General features: G+C 55.0%; 6 protein-coding genes and 1 non-coding gene across 7 annotated transcripts in view; 4 read left to right on the forward strand and 3 right to left on the reverse strand.

Moving 5' to 3' along the window:
• The window catches only part of CTHT_0069430 (peroxisomal membrane protein pex17-like protein), a gene marked incomplete at both ends in the record, with an annotated part of 2,270 nt that extends 767 nt beyond the window's left edge, over positions 1 to 1,503 (reverse strand). The window contains one exon of the mRNA XM_006697159.1: positions 1 to 1,503. This exon is cut by the window's left edge and continues 50 nt beyond it. Coding sequence (XP_006697222.1) covers positions 1 to 1,503 — 1,503 coding nt within the window.
• A 392-nt stretch (positions 1,504 to 1,895) lies between these two features.
• On the forward strand, positions 1,896 to 3,629 carry CTHT_0069440 (uncharacterized protein; the record flags this gene model as incomplete). The annotated part of the gene is made up of 4 exons (XM_006697160.1): positions 1,896 to 2,167; positions 2,223 to 2,335; positions 2,748 to 2,826; positions 3,017 to 3,629. The coding sequence occupies 4 exons, from the start codon at positions 1,896 to 1,898 to the stop codon at positions 3,627 to 3,629; spliced, it is 1,077 nt and encodes a 358-aa protein (XP_006697223.1).
• A 701-nt stretch (positions 3,630 to 4,330) lies between these two features.
• On the reverse strand, positions 4,331 to 6,116 carry CTHT_0069450 (O-acyltransferase-like protein; the record flags this gene model as incomplete). Its single annotated transcript, XM_006697161.1, has 4 exons — positions 4,331 to 4,584; positions 4,638 to 5,655; positions 5,722 to 5,762; positions 5,816 to 6,116. 4 exons carry the CDS (start codon positions 6,114 to 6,116, stop codon positions 4,331 to 4,333), a joined length of 1,614 nt encoding a protein of 537 aa, XP_006697224.1.
• Positions 6,117 to 8,053: 1,937 nt separating this feature from the next.
• On the forward strand, positions 8,054 to 10,255 carry CTHT_0069460 (putative polyadenylation protein; the record flags this gene model as incomplete). Its single annotated transcript, XM_006697162.1, has 3 exons — positions 8,054 to 8,129; positions 8,231 to 8,346; positions 8,441 to 10,255. The coding sequence occupies 3 exons, from the start codon at positions 8,054 to 8,056 to the stop codon at positions 10,253 to 10,255; spliced, it is 2,007 nt and encodes a 668-aa protein (XP_006697225.1).
• Positions 10,256 to 10,739: 484 nt separating this feature from the next.
• CTHT_0069470 (mitochondrial nuclease-like protein) lies at positions 10,740 to 11,792 on the reverse strand (the record flags this gene model as incomplete). The annotated part of the gene is made up of 1 exon (XM_006697163.1): positions 10,740 to 11,792. One exon carries the CDS (start codon positions 11,790 to 11,792, stop codon positions 10,740 to 10,742), a length of 1,053 nt encoding a protein of 350 aa, XP_006697226.1.
• Positions 11,793 to 13,111: 1,319 nt separating this feature from the next.
• Positions 13,112 to 14,700, forward strand: CTHT_0069480 (putative metal ion transmembrane transporter protein; the record flags this gene model as incomplete). Its single annotated transcript, XM_006697164.1, has 3 exons — positions 13,112 to 13,166; positions 13,215 to 13,345; positions 13,405 to 14,700. The coding sequence occupies 3 exons, from the start codon at positions 13,112 to 13,114 to the stop codon at positions 14,698 to 14,700; spliced, it is 1,482 nt and encodes a 493-aa protein (XP_006697227.1).
• A 517-nt stretch (positions 14,701 to 15,217) lies between these two features.
• Positions 15,218 to 15,353, forward strand: CTHT_0069490. Its single transcript has 2 exons — positions 15,218 to 15,254; positions 15,318 to 15,353. It is a non-coding gene; the product is annotated as a tRNA-Thr (tRNA).
• Positions 15,354 to 15,841: the final 488 nt, after the last annotated feature.

Here is a 15,841-nt window from a genome sequence, read left to right on the forward strand (position 1 = left end):
GTGGAAGGGGGAGGTGATGGAGGACGGAGTGAGGTAAATTAAGGCCGGCTGGATGATGAGGGAGTCGCAGGAGGGCGTGGGGAGGTTAAGGGGAAGGTGTTCGGCGACGTTGAGGTAGTAGAGGTCGAGGATGCGATGGAGGGGGTGTGCGGGGAGGCTGCCGTTGGCGTTGCCTATGTTCGCGTTCGCGGGAGGGGCGGTTGCCGTCGGCTTGATGGATGACAAGAACGAGGCGGCGGCGTCGGGGTAGCGGGAGAGGGTGTCGAGGGAGGTGAGGTAGGTGAAGGAATAGACCTGGAAGGCGTATGCGCTGTTGCGCGAGGAGATGAAGTAGAGGTTGCGCAGGGCGAGGAGGGTCTTGTGGGCGACGAGGGGGGCGATGGCGTCCTGGCGCATGTGGCGGTCGATCAAGCTGCGCGCGACGATAGCGTGGAGGACCGCGACGACGGCGTACATGATCTTTTTCAGGAAGAGCCACAGGGCCGTCCATGTTGTCTGGAGCATTTCGGGAGTTAGAAAGAACTCCTCCTCGGACATCTCCAGTTCGGACAGCTTGCAGCTCTCCCAGTATTGGAGCAATCTCCCGGTAAAGGCGACCAGGTCGTCCAAAAGTTGCATGACTGCCTGCGAGTTGCGGGAGTGTTGGACGGCATGGGCCAATAGCCTTGATAATGGGCCCAGCCCCGAAACGAGCGGCTTACGCTCGAGCTGGGAGATGTGAAGGAATGAAGGCGAATTCTCGGCCCAATGGAACTTCTCATCGACCTGCTTCACGTCGATATCTATGCTGGCGACGAAGACGCCCTCCTCGAGACAGTCAGGGCCCAGCATGGCCTGAGCGAGCACGGGAACGAGTGCATCGCTGTCGAGCTCGGCGCGAACAGACTCGGCCAGCAGAGGGAATGCGTAGTTTAGAGCGAGAGCCACAGGCGACGGGGGCGCGGGTGGCTCAGGGGCTCTATTGCGCACGGCGAGGTTGGCTGCCGTAACCACGGCTTTCTCGAGTGTATTCCTCATGTTGGAAGACAGTGAGCTGCGGTTGTTGCCCTCGAAGCCCAGCAAAACACCAGTAAATACAAGCAGATGCTGCCAGCGAACGGACTGGTCATCGGCGCCCTTCAGCACGGCTGCGGCCCAAGCATTGCTGGAGATACCGCCACCGCGACGCTGGGGCTGTTGCGGAGGGGGAGCGAAGCCGGCGGCGTAGGACTGAGGCGGCGGTTGGGCTGGAGCGTCCTTGAGTTTGGCATTCTCGAGCTCGTTGCGGCGCACATGGATGGCGGCGGTGTTGAACAGGCTGATGATGCGGAAGCAGGCTCGGATGCCGTCACCGCGGGCCCAGATGGCCGGCGCGGTCAGCAGCTGCGAGGTCAGCAGCGACACATTGAGCGGGTTGGACAGGTTCGTCAACAATGTCGTCGTCAGCGCGTAGATGTTGTCAGTGCGCGCATCGTCGTGCACGTCTTGGTATTGCTGGAGCACGCTGGTCAGGAGGCGGTCCATTTTACGCCATCGGGGGGATTAGGACGCTAAGTCGAGTCGATGTTTCGCTTGAAATTGGTTAAGTTGGGTTGGGTTAAGTTGGCTGAAGTTGAAGTTAGGTTTGTTGTTGATGCAGGAGGCTGGGGGTTGGAGATGCTAGACGCTGCACGAGGGTTGGCTGCGATGCGCCGATGGCACTCCCGTCGGCGAACCAAAGCCGAGGCACAAGGTACGTACTGCAGGTGGGTCTCCCCAGGTTAATGCAAATATCGGGGAATCCCCTAATCCATACATCGAGAGCTGAATGCATTTCATTCATTGACAATATGGACTGTCATGTCCATCCTCGAGACATTGTCATTCTCCTTCAACAACCCCAGCGTTCTACACACATCAGTATGGCAGACACCAAGATGCAGCACGAATCCCCTCCATTCCCATCCCTCTTTTGGAAACCCCAATACTCAACTGTCGTCCTCAAACGGCTAGACGATATGTGGCGCTTCACCGTCTACTGGACACTGATCCTGTACGGGCTCTTCCACATGGGCGCCGTTGCCTACGCTCTACTCATGCAGTTGCCCAAGGCGCGCTCCAGCTGGAAGTTCCTGTGGCTCGTGCCGTTGACGTACTTTATCGTTGCCGCTGCAGAGGCTCTTATCGCAGGTAGCGTCGTGGGTTTGATGTCGGTCTCCTCCCAAACGATACCGTTGAGTTGATGCTAACACCGCCCTCCACAGTGTTGGCGCGAGCTATCTCGTTGGCGGCTTCACCATGTCAACCTGGATCCCCTTTGTCTGGGGCTGGGTCAATTTGCTTATTCTGGTCATTTCGTCTTTCAGAATGCAGGGCGGTCTGTGAAGCATTGTTCATCAAGGGACTTGCATTTTGATGTCCATGGGCTTCGTTAAAACGGGGTTTCTTTGATAAAGTAGTACTTTAGGGACCCTGGTCGCTGAGCTGCCAGCTGCGCCTTGCTCACTGCTGGAGAGATTACACGACAGGCTCCAGGCGGCCCGCTGAGATAGGACCCCTGCGGCTGTAGCGATGTTGCGAGCCTCCTCAGCGCTGCGATCCACAAGCCTACGCTTCAACTTTCGACCTTCTCCTGGGCTGCTTGCTCCCTCGAGCAACGAGCACCTCGACGACGCCTATTCCGCTCGAACCTGAAATTCAACTGCCAATTCCCTAGCAGTCTTCTAGCACCGACTTTTTGTGCAGCGCGAATTTCGTGCGACAGCCCTCGGGCATGGCACAACCCTAAGAAGTCGAAGTTCTCATCCGCTGGAGCACCATCCCCGACCTCGAAGTCACCACCACATCGCCAACAACTTTAGCTCCGAAGTCACCTCGGATACTCGAAAGATAGTCAAAACCAACCAACTTCCCAAGTCAGACGAGTACTGGCAGCAACAATGTCCCATACAAACAATAGGCAACCCCGCCCCCGCCCCTGGTCTCCAGACTAGTTCGTCCTCCCCATCTTCCCCTCTTCCAACCTCCATGGAACTAACCCTCCTCACTATCTACACAGCACCTCCTACAACCCCGATCGCATTTACCAACTCCACCAGCCGAAATCCCTCGCCGGCATCGCCGGGCGCTCCTTCATGCTAGGCAGCACCTTCACCCTCGGCCTGCTGCTCACCTTCTACCTCTCTTTTGTGCTCTCCTCCCCCATCTGGCGCCTGGCCTTCTTTCTCACCACCCTCTCCACATTCCACTACCTCGAGTTTCTCACCACCGCAGCATACAACACCCGCGCGGCCGACACCTCGTCGTTCCTCTTAACCGCGAACTGGCCTGCTTACGCGATAGCTCACACTGTCGCCTTTCTGGAGTGCTTCCTCGCACACTTCTTCCTTCTCCCCTCCTCTTGGGGTATTTCGTTCTTCCTCACCCCGTACCACGTTCTCACCTCCCCTTTTGTAGTTTTCCTCGGCCTCCTCCTCGTCATCATGGGCCAAGCAATCCGCTCCCTGGCCATGATCCACGCCGGCCCCTCCTTCAACCACCACGTGCAGTTCCACCGCTCTTACGACCATGTTTTGGTCACCACTGGCATTTATTCCCTGCTCCGACACCCAAGTTACTTTGGTTTTTTTACTGGGCGCTGGGAACGCAGCTCGTCATGGGGAATGTGTTGAGTTTGATAGGGTATGCGGTGGTGCTGGGGCGATTTTTTAAAGAGCGGATTGGCTATGAGGAAGAGGCGTTGGTTAGGATGTTTGGGGCCGAGTACGATAGATATAGGGAACGGGTGGGGACGGGGTTGTTTTTTGTTCGGTAGGAGGGGGGAATAGAGGTGTCAATATGAAAGAAGGGATTGTCCAGGTAGTTAGTTGTGATGTGGGTTGAGCATTTATGGGCATAAAAATGGCGTCGAGCAGGGAGATGGTATATTATTGCGGGCAATAATGGGAGATGGTATATATGATGGTTAAATCCTGGACATCATCGCAGCTTTTATTCAGCATGGATTTGTTGTCATGGTTATACATATTACGGCTTGTGTTAAGAACGAGGGTACGACAGTTAGACAATGGCATTGTCGGTTTCACGCACATACGAAAAAAAAAAGCCAGGAGCCACATGTCACACATAGACTTTTCTCAAGAACCAAACTTAATCAAAAATACCGTTCAAACCTCCCATCTAGCCCCCACGCCGAGTAAACAAACAAAATGTCCCGCCCAACACCTCATCCATAACACACAACATCTACTCCATACACCGGCGATACCCGACGTCGAAGCCAGCAGCAAGAACCCTCTAGCGTACTAAACTAATACATGAAAACATCAAAAACTTGCAAAGAAAAAGAAAAAAAAAGAAACTCAAAACAAATTCACGTACAGGACGAAGGGCACGGTGGGCAAACTGGAGGCCGCTGCATCGTCGTCATCGACCGCGACACGCTGCCGTACTTCGCCTGCCAGGCATAGAAGTAGAGCAGCACAGCCAGCGGCTGGCCCAGGATGGTAAACGACACCCAGAAAATGGTGTTGCCTAGCAGCTTGCCGGATGGAGACTTCATACGCTCGAGAGGGGCAGTGATCTGTACGAGCGGGATTTGAAGAAACATGCCTAGGAAGGCGATGCCTGGGATTTGTTAGTGTGTGTACCGATGGTGGACAGGATGAAAGGAAGCTTACCGATCAGATTATGGGTCGGGATACCCACGAGAAGCTCGTGCAATAACGCAGACAAAAAGAAGACCACCAAGCTCGCCGCCTTGTGGCTCCAGCCACGGCCGCGCATCGGCTGGTAGACGTGCCGCAAGAAGAAGTGATGCACCGGCTTATTCCACGTCCGCCAGTAGACGCCCAGGCCAGGGCTGTTCCACCACGGCTCGTAGAACGACCGGTCTCCGAACCTCGTAATCTCAGCGAGCGCATTAAGCCCCGACTGGAACAAGGCGAAGAAACCGGCCAACCAGATGACCAAAGAAATGGTGGATAACTTCAGAAGGCGCTCGAGGATGGAGAAGTAGTCCAGCGATGCAATCTTGTCGAGCGAATTGACAAGCACGGGAGTGGCATACTGAGCACTGAGGAACCAGATGAAAGCGCTCAGAACGACAACCTCGCCGAGACGCTTGAACAAGAAAACCCAACGGATCTTCTCGCTCCGCGGATACACGGGCTGGTACACCAGAGTCGGCGCCCACCAGAAGTAGACCAAGTTTTTAATGGTCACATTCTTTGGGTATGGGCATTGACGATAAAGCTCCGGCAGGGCATCCAACTCTCCTTTCGCCGGATGGAGATAGGCGTGCCTGAGGTCCCGATTCGTGAAGGCATAGGACGCCGTCTTGAGCCACGTAATGATGGCGTGCGTCTCAGTCAGGGTCCCGATGAGCGGGTGATGGATGTAATTATAAACCACCCAGCTCGTAAAAACCAGCGCGACCGTGGCGTTCAGCGAGTGAAGCAGCCAGATGACAGTCCACGTCCTCTGGAACCGCTTCGACTGCAGGGCGGTCGGGCTCGAAGACCCGTCGCGCTTCTCCTTTTCAATCTTTGCCCGCGTGCTGCGGGCATGGCTGGCAGCGACAAGCTCAATAAAATAGGCCAGGAGAAGGTGCAGAGGGATTAAGAAGTATAGTCCAAGCCCAAGCTTCACATCCGAAGCACGGAAGTCGTGGCAGCGAACGCAAATCAGGACACCATACTGGAAAAAAAAAAAAAAAAGAGTCAGCTATAAGCCGACCGGAATAAACTTTGTTAAGGATCCTACCTTCTGAATATTCTCAATAATGAGACGCAGGTTGCTCGCAACTAGAAGCAATTAGTAATAGGCCTATCCTAACAAGCGATCGCGACTCTCATACCTAGCACGATAACCATGAGGTTGCGGAAGCCCAGGAAACTGGGGGTATCGGTAGCGTCGTGGCTCAGGCAAGAAGGCTTAGCCTCCTCATGGATAGCAGCCACATGGCGATACTTCCCCTTGTAGGCTGCCTTCTTGATGGCCACGGCGGCCGAGGCCTGCCCGTTGGAAGCCGAGGAGTTCACGGTGCCATTGGGATTCTCGGACTCGGCACGGTTGATGTCTTCGACGACCCGGCGGCGAATGATGGTGTTGCCGAGTCGGTCGACACCAGTAACCTCGAAAGCTTGTTTTTCGGTCATTTTTGGGGCTCCGGGAAACACATGTATGTTTTGGTGGTAAGAGGAAACGAAACGAAACGAAACAGGTAAGATTTTAGCGTCTTAAATATTCGATTGAAAGATGGTAAATTGGCAGAGAGAAAAGAGTGAGATCACAGCGATCTGTGCGAAGTACGAAATGCCATCAGCGAGCGAAGAAGCGTCAAGCGTGTGTATGTGTGTGTGTGAGTGTGTGTGGTGTGTGTGTGTGTGTGTGTGTGTGTGCGGGTGTGTGTGTGTGTGTGTGTGTGTGTGTGTGTATGTTGTGCTGCAATGAATTTGCAACTGGAAATTGCAGAAATGGAAAACAGAGTTCTGTTAAAGCTCTCGGAATCGCGGGGTTTTAAGAGTGGTGGCAAGACCAATGCAGTGGCAGCTGCCCGATGAAAGCTCACGCAACGACAGCGGGCGATAAGTACACAGACAAGCACGGAGTAAGGTTACTGGACAGATTGGACGGTACAGGAGCCCGAGGGGAGAGAGGGGAGAGATCCATATGCGATGTGATGCGAGATGATTAAGGTATGGATGCCCCGAGCCGCCGATGCCGACGCCCGAAGCCAGCGTTCCAGCCGTTGCGACGCCTGGTTCAAGCATGCCCAGACCTGCCCACCATGGACATCGATACCCACAACGTCCACCAGCAACGGGCACAAAGCCGCGGAGCCGAGGATAGCAGTCCACAGCGGGAGCGCTCTGGGGTCTGAGCAGAGGCCCAGCGCAGTGGGCAGTCTATCTGGGCTCACTCACTCGCAGCGAGAGGAAGTAGCGGGCTGTTCAAGAAGGCTCTCACAGTGGGCTTCACAGTGGGCTCCCACGGGCAGCGCCTGCTTGCTGACAGCATGGCTCCACTCGCGGTCGGCGACAGCTGCAGTTCCTGGATTGGGCTGCTGGGGTGTGTCCCCAGATCTGGCAGCCACAACGCGATCGCGCGGCTAGCGCTGGGGTCATTGTAGGCAGCGGAAATGGGCGACAGGTGATTGTCATTGTGTGTGCCGCGGCCGCAATTCCCATGGCATGGGATGGATGGATGGATGCGGCCCGAGCCATGCCATGCCATGTTGCCTTCATCAGATTCAGATTATTTTCCCTATAATTTTTCAAGTATGGCTCGGGCGCCCGGGTCAGTGCGACATTCGGGGCTCTCGGGACGGAATATGCCAGGTTCTGCGTTTAGACATTGCAGTATTGTATCTTGCGACAGAGACTCTGACAAAACTTCTGTCGCAGAAGTGACAAAAAATTTTGAAACGGTTAATGGAGACGAAGCAAGCAGACACTGCCCTCCACATTTCTCATGCTTCCAGAGCACGCCACTTCATCTCCTTTCCAACCCGCGCCGCTCACATGAAAACGTTGGATCGATTGGGCACTGATGGTTCCACAGATGGAGGGGCAGATCGGGCCTTGGCACTTGGCATTTGATGTATAGTCGCACGTGCTTCGGTCTTGGCTCTCAGGGATGTTGCAACCCTAACCCTAAATATCCATTCTATTATATCTTGGCAGAATGCACGGACCACATTACGCGCTGGATGTACGACCCTTCCAACTCGCGACGGCGGCGACGGCGCGACAATGACGAGATCTGAGATGCCAAAATACAGGTGAAAGAATTGACAGGGCGACACCACAAAACTTCAAAAACTGAAACTCGAAGGTTTAATGTGGCAGAGCTAGGCTACGCAGTTTGGTGCCCGCTGCCCAATTCCAGTTTTAACCATCGCGCATGACGACAGTAAATTTACTTTTTCATCTTTCCAGCCTTGCGCGACCTGCCAGCATAAGAGAGCTGGGTTTTTCTGAGTTGCATTGCTTTGCCATTGATGCAGCCAGGCTTGTTGTGAGCGCGATTGCCAGTCACCACAATCGTCCCAATCGCCCATTAAATCATCGACTTTCACTCCAACACCATCATCATGGCCTTTGATGGCCGCGACGGCTTCACGGGGGCCCACGATGCCCCCGAGCCGCGGCCAAGGGTACGGGGCAGACGTAAGTCTCTAGACTCTCACTCTTACGACAGAACGCAAGCTATACCTAACAGCTTGCAATCTGCCATCATATTTCCATCCTGTTCGTAGCTGACAGTGCAGGGCCCGTCACCGACTATGGCGCAACCATCGTCCACTGGATGCGTCATCGCCAGCCCAGATATAAGGGGTCCTATGCTGGCGAGATAGAACGCCCAAGCCACAGCTATATTGTTGATGTGAGCCATCCCAACCCCCCCCTCCCCGCTCCTCCCCTTTCTTTCAACCCAAAAAGCTATGTATTGAGTACTGGGAATTTGCTAACTCTCCCAGATGCTCCCTCCCCATGCCAGGATAACAAGCCCAGCAGACTCGGTGCCAACAAGGCACCTGCACTCCTCCCTCAACAAGATCAAGCACCCCATTAACGTGGTGCGCTGGACGCCCGAAGGCCGCCGTCTGCTGACAGCTTCTAGCAGCGGCGAGTTCACGCTCTGGAACGGCACGGGCTTCAACTTCGAGACCATTATGCAGGCCCACGACTCGGCTATCCGCGCTCTAGCTTACTCGCATAGCGACGACTGGCTGGTGTCGGCTGACCACGACGGCATTATCAAGTACTGGCAGCCCAACTTCAACAACGTCGAAAGCATCCGCGGCCACCAGGACCCCATCCGCGACCTGGCCTTCAGCCCCAACGACACCAAATTCGTCACTGCCTCCGACGACTCGACCCTCCGAATCTTCGACTTCGCCGCCGGCGCAGCCGAGTCAACCCTTACTGGCCACGGCTGGGACGCCAAAAGCTGCGACTGGCACCCGACAAAGGGCCTGATCGTCTCCGGTTCCAAGGATCACTTGGTGAAGTTGTGGGACCCTCGCACAGGCCGCTGCCTCACCACCCTGCACGGCCACAAGAACACCATCACCAAGACCCTCTTCGAGCGCGTCCGGGGCCAATGCCTAGCGACCTCAGCCCGCGATCAAACCGCCCGTGTATTCGACCTCCGCATGATGCGCGACATCGTCCTGCTGCGCGGCCACGACAAGGATATCTCGACCCTCGCTTGGCATCCCATCCACAGCAACCTGCTCAGCACAGGCGGCTCCGACGGCGCCCTCTTCCACTACCTCCTCGACGAGCCGAACACTCCGCCTGGCCACTCAACTTCCATCGCCCCCTACGACAGCCCCGACCCGCTTTCGACTCCTGCGCAGACGATTTACCCCGCCCATCGCATCCCCTACGCGCACGACTTCGCCATCTGGTCTTTGGATTGGCACCCGCTGGGTCATATTTTAGCCTCCGGGTCGAACGACCGCATCACGCGGTTTTGGGCACGCGCGAGGCCCGGTGAGGCAGACAATTTCAATTCGCGGTACCACATCGGCGAGGCGGCGGCCGAGGCGCAAGGGACGTGGGATCGTCGCGGGCATAGACACATGCGTCAGGCTGAGGAAGAACAAGAATTGGAGGATGAGATGGATGGGTTGGTCGACCAAAAGATGCCGCTTAAGCATCAGCGGGAGCAGATGCAGCAACAAGCGGCCCAAGCCCAGGCCGCTGCCTCCCAACCGCCAGCTCTACCGGGTCTCCCTGGAATCCCTGGGCTGCCGCAACCATCGACTTCCTCTGCTGGTGCGCTGCCAGGTCTTATTCCCCCTCCGCCCCCCATCATACCCGGCGTTGGTGCGGGCGCAGTCCCGCCCCTGCCGTTCCCCCTTCCCCCTCCAGGCACGATACCTCCTCCTTTGCCAGGCTTGTTACCCTCCGCGGATGGAAAGGGGACGCCAGACTTTGCAGCCATAGCAGAGATGATGAAAAAAGCTGGCATCATGCCCCCTCTCCCGCCAGGGGGACAATTACCCCCTGGTTTTGTGCCGCCTCCACCACCGGGAGCTGGGGCAGGGTTTGCGGGGCTGCCGGGGTTGGGGTTCCCCCCAGTACCAGGGTTTATGAGTGAACAGCAGCAGCAGCAGCAGCAGCAGCAACAACAACAACAACAACAACAACAACAGGGCCAGAAAAGAGAGGAGGGAGGGAGTGGGAGTGGGAGTGGGGGGATAAGAAAGAGGGCACCGCTGCCGAGTCAGGAGGAGAGCTTGAGGATGGAGCAGAGTAGGGGGAATTATACTAGGCCGAGGTGATAAACTTATGGAGTTGTGGAATGGAGGTACAGGAGAGGACAAAGGGGCTTGTGAGGAATAGGCAAGGGGGGAAAGGGGGCGGTAAGAGTTAAATTGGTTTGGTGTTTTTAATATTTATCCAAGGCAAAGCGGAGGCTGGGTATATGCGAGAAGGCAATGCCACGGTGTAGGGTGTTGTTGTTACACGTATCTACTTCGCCAGGCACTTGTATGGCCGTTGAGTGATGGGACGGAGCTTCAAAAGGCACAGTGTTGATGTAGTACGGGAATAGTATTGCGGTTGCTCTCTCAAGTCAAGTTTGGCAGCTTTTCAGATGGAAAACTTAAATGGCGAAATGATCCGGGGGATCGAGCAAAAGGTCTAGTCGTGATCGAGTCTTGGACGTTGAACCGCTCCAGTTTCATGCGGCTTAATATTCAACATTATATTATTACACTCTACATCGTCACGTATCTACAAGCACGTTACAAGTACTTTTGCCTCCTAAGCCTTCTTCGCAAAAGCTTTCTGCCTCTCAGCATACTCCTTCACAATTATGCTGCAACTCGTCTCCGCACACAACCGCTTCCTTCTCTGCACCGGCAACTTACTTGCAAACTCCAGCCCCGTCGCCCTCTCTACCGCCTCGAGCGGAACCTCGAAGTCCTGCAGCGGTTTCTCATTGGGAATCACCGCATTCGGCAAGACAAACGCCCCCAGCGCGACCTTCTTCTCTGGCCCGTCCTCCTCCGCATAGATAACCTTGTAGAAATGGGTAGGCACAGCTACGTTTGGCGGGTTCCCAATCACCTCGTACTTGACGTACCACTTGCCGTCCTTATCATCCCTCTTGGGAAGATACAACGGGCCCGTGACAATCCGGACGGAGGGGTACTTCTCCGTCAGCCGCCGACAAAAATCCTCGAAATGTGCCCAGTAGTCCCGATTAAACCCGTCCCCAACCTGCGGACACATATTGGTCAAATAAAATGTCTCGTCCATCGCCGACTGAGACCACTTGCAGTCTGCTGCCGGCACCTGGTGTCCCCGGTCGTAGCCGCTGCGGAAGTAGTCTTTGAGTTTGGCTTGGAATTTGGCCGGGATCAAGGGGTCTTCGAGGAAATTGCTGTTCTTGCGGTCACCGTCGCGGATGGCCAGAGATTGCGGAGTGATGTGCTCTGCGACCCAGTGAGGGTTGCGCGTGCGCCGGTCGTAGCACGAGATGAAGGCTTGGCGCGTTGCCAGGTCGGAGATGGGACCGGGAAAGCCGTATTGGAAGAGGCCTGAGGGATCGACGGGGGCGTTGCTTGGGGTGTTGGAGGGAGTGGAGGGGGAGTTGTCGAAGACTTGTGAGGCCGGGACGGGGACGGTCACCGGGGAAGAGGTTAGGCGCGGGGCGAGGGTCGAGGATGGGGCGATCGGAGCCGCGGTAGACTCAAGTTTTTTTTTGTTGTTGTTGTTGCTGCCGTCGCCGCGGAGGGAGTACATGGCTGCTGTGGCAGCGGCGCCGGCGCCGGCGCTGACAGCGGCGATGACAGCGAGGGTGGCTTTGGACATTTCCGGTCTGCTCGTCGGAGGGCTGGATTAGAAGTTGCACGTTCCCGGGTCAGTCTCTACCTTGTTTTATGCAAGGTACAGCTTCTCTAGGGGGCTGAATGGCTCGGTGCGGTGTTTGTCGGGACTGCCGGTGTTCCTCGTGGCCGATGTTTCGGTTGTTTCGACCCAAATTTTCGTTTGATGTCGTCCCGAGCATATCCCTGTTGGCATCCGCGGGATCTAGGCCAAGCTTTGCGGGCGGGGCACCCCGCAGCGACACGGTGTACTACACTGTACGAGAACAGACTACTAACTATGGGCCTGTGGCGATTGGCAGAAGTGCTATATGAAGTGCAGGTATATTCATATTAGAATTGGAAATTTGATCACACGGCTTAGAATTTGACATCTTTGTCGAGATCACCAATTCAATCCTGTGTTGGAGAGTCGCAAGCGTTCCACCGCGTCATGTACAGTCCTTGCACCACGGCCAGCCGCGTAGCCATCAAGGTGCCTGCCAGCCCTCTCTGCTGCAGCCACCAAAGTGGTAGCGGGCGAGTCAGGACCCAGCAATTTGCAACCGGTCAGCCCCTTTTCAACAAATGCCCAGATCTGGGGAAGTGACAGGCGTCTGGCACTCTATGTGAGCTGTGGAGTTTGATGGGCTAGAAAATACAGAGGAAAAATATCAGAAATAATATTTCTATTCACGCAAGCCTCAGGAGTGTTCGGGAAACAATTATCACAAACAGAGCCCCTGCTACGGCCCAGTGTTGTTGGCTTGGGGTCTTTGACAGGTCAGGACACTAAGGACAGGGCTGCCTGCAGTCACGGACCCGCCGCCAGGACGACCTTGACGTCTTTCTGGCATTCTGGCCGCCAAGGCTGAGCGCTGAAGGACGCTGCTCTCGACTGCTGACCACTCTGCGGCACGACCCTCAAAGGCTGTAGCCATCGAGGTTCTCACTTTCGTGTTGCACTCTCTCAGCCCATTCATCGACCTATCCATCCTATCTCACGCCAAACCTTCCTACACATCGTCATCAATCTCGTCGCTGCGCTCAATTGGGCGGTCCCTATATAATTATTCTTATTCTTATTATTATTATTACTAAACTCCCGTGTCCTAGAGCTATCCTCAGTCTGTGTCTAGCCATTCCTAAATCTATCATCAGCCTTCCTAAGCTCGACCTCGAATGTTGCCACCAGCCTTTCCACGCCAGTGATGCCCCAGACTCTCTCACTGCTTACCTTCAATATCTTGATTCACGACCGGACACCTTCAATCATTCTCCTGACTTGCCAGACCTAACTTAAACCTTTCCCCCACGATGGACAAAATGGAGATAGACAACGACACCCGGGGCTGGATTCTTTGTGCCTTTAGCGGCGTTGGTTAGTCTTCTCGCCTTATCCTCATCAGCCCACTGCTAACTTTCCCAGCTTGCGTCCTCGGTGCCGCCATCACCTGCATCGACTACTTCGTCCGCTTACTGCCAGGCAAGCGCAACTTTCGCATCCAACAGAGCAGCGCCTTTCTGGCCTGCTCGCTGAGCCTCAGCTTTGGCGTCATGGTTTGTTTCCCCCGATCGTCGCTATGTGGCCATCCCATGTGCCAACTGACATCCCCCAGCTCTTTTCTGCGTTGTACAGCATGCTGCCCTCGGCCATGCGTTACCTGACCGAGGATGGCTGGGACCATCAATCTGCCGGCTTTCTAATGATGACCTGCTTTGTGACGGGGTACTTTGGCATCAAGATGATGTCACGTGTGCTGCATCAGTACATGCCTTCGCACGTGGTTGACTGCGATCATACTCACCAGGGGCCGGTTGATGTTGAGGTTGGCCATCATCATGGCCAAAGGGACGAGCACACGTATCCTAGGCCCAGTATCGCGGAAACTACCCCCTTGCTTTCAGCGCGAACCGATGGCGCGGCGAACGGGGCTGCTAAGCTGAAGTCTCCTCGGACGCTTTCCGTCACTTCTAAGAGCAATGGGCACCCTCAAACCAACGGCCATCCTCATCCCGATGTCCATCCTCACGATGCAGATAACACCGACAGACGCCCATCAGCGAGACACTCCAAAAGCCTGGTTATGTGCCTGCTCAAAGACACCCCCGACTGCAGCGAAGAAGGGCCGTGCTTTGGCTACTCAGATCCCTGCAACCAGTCTTGCTTCAAGCACACCGGCGGTCCTCTCACCCGCAGTGTCACCCTCCCGGCCTCCTTCTGCTCCCCCTCTCATGACGATGTGCCTCGCGAATCTTTTCATGAAAACCCCGCCCACAGCCCCGATGAGTCAACCCTCGCCCCAGACTCCGAACCCGGCCCCATCATCCACACTCCCGATGTTTATTCTCACTCCCCAGACGCCCACTCTCACCACTCCCACCACTCGTCACAACAACAACAACAACAACAACAACACCACCACCACGTCCCAACCAACGCTTTTCTCTCCATCTCCCTCCAAACCGTCCTCGCCATCGCCCTGCACAAGTTCCCCGAGGGCTTCATCACCTACGCCACGAACCACGCCAACCCCACGCTGGGGCTTAACGTCTTCCTCGCTCTCTCCGTGCACAACATCACAGAAGGCTTCGCCATGGCATTGCCTCTGTACCTAGCCCTCAATAGTAGAGTAAAGGCCATAGCGTGGGCGGCGCTGCTGGGAGGATTGAGCCAGCCTTTGGGAGCGGGGGTTGCGGTTCTCTGGTTCACCCTCGCGGGGGACAAACAGGTGGGGGTCAATAATACGGCGTATGGGTGTCTTTTTGCGGGAACGGCGGGGATCATGGTCAGCGTGGCGCTGCAGTTGTTTGTGGAGAGTTTGGGGCTGAAGCATGACAGGGAGATGAGTATTCTGTTTGGGTTTGGGGGGATGATGCTGATGGGGGTTAGTAATGCACTGGTTTCGCACTGAGGACAAAGAACAGGGAGAGCTGAACGGGGATTTTGGATGATGTATGATTAAACATGGTGTCATCGTGGCTTCGGTTGGGTTAGATGGGCTTATCTAGAACATGGTTTGGCGTTTGGGTTAGGGAGACCGGCTGGAGAACTTGAAGAAAGAGACAACATGGTTTTTGGGTTATAAGGGGATTTTGGGTTGTGTTTTATCGACAGCATGCTTATTATTCCTACGCATCATTATTATTTACGTACCTGCATTTTTACCCCTAGTATCCTCAGAGAACGGAATGCCCTCCCACCAGCAAGCTGTTGGTTTAAGTCCTCACTCTCTAACCAAGCGAAAATGCAAGTTTGAGGTCCCCATCCACGATTGTACTCCGTCTGCTTCTCGGTGTAACCCCTTTCTGCATGTCCCATTGCCTGCCGGGAACCTGAGTTGAGTTGAGTTGTCTTCCCAAGAATGTATGTATGATCTCCTTCAAAAAGTAAGTTCCCACACCCACCATCACCAAGGCGAAGCAAATCCGGCCTGATTAGCATAGTGGTTATTGCGTTGCACTTGTATCCCGCAGATGCTCCATTCCTTGTATCCTCAAAGGAAATAGGAGGTTCTCGATATGGATCGATATGCAAAGGTCACTGGTTCGACTCCAGTATCAGGCAAGTTGCTTTGCTTTTTGGGACTTTTACGGGCTCAGATTGTTTTGACAATCGAGGGGGAGGTATTTTCTTTTCTCACAATGGGATGGGGGTCAGAAAGAGAAGGATGTTGCAGGGATATGGATTATTTGGAATTGGCTCCGGGAAGGGAAAGGTGAAAAGATGTTACTTGGGAGATGATACCAGGGCAAGAGTGGGGAGTTACAGAGTGAAATAACTGTCCTCGAGCCTCCGAGAGACCGAGGATATCTGATCTGCTTTCCCCATTGTCAGAAGCAGAGACTTTCGAAGAACTTCCTTTCTTTCAAGAGCCTCATTTCCGGAAGTCCTTTGCTTCACCCCTTCATTTCGAGCTAACTACGCCAAAGATCGCATCAAATAGTGATTCTACGTAATGCCAGAAGACCAAGAGTCAACAGAAGCTCGTGTACGGGCGAGGTGCCCAGCAAAAAAGCACATAGTAACAGGTGTTATTCTAACATGTAGTGCTG

Source organism: Thermochaetoides thermophila (genome assembly GCF_000221225.1).
Source record: "Thermochaetoides thermophila DSM 1495 unplaced genomic scaffold scf7180000011822, whole genome shotgun sequence".
NCBI lineage: Eukaryota > Fungi > Ascomycota > Sordariomycetes > Sordariales > Chaetomiaceae > Thermochaetoides > Thermochaetoides thermophila.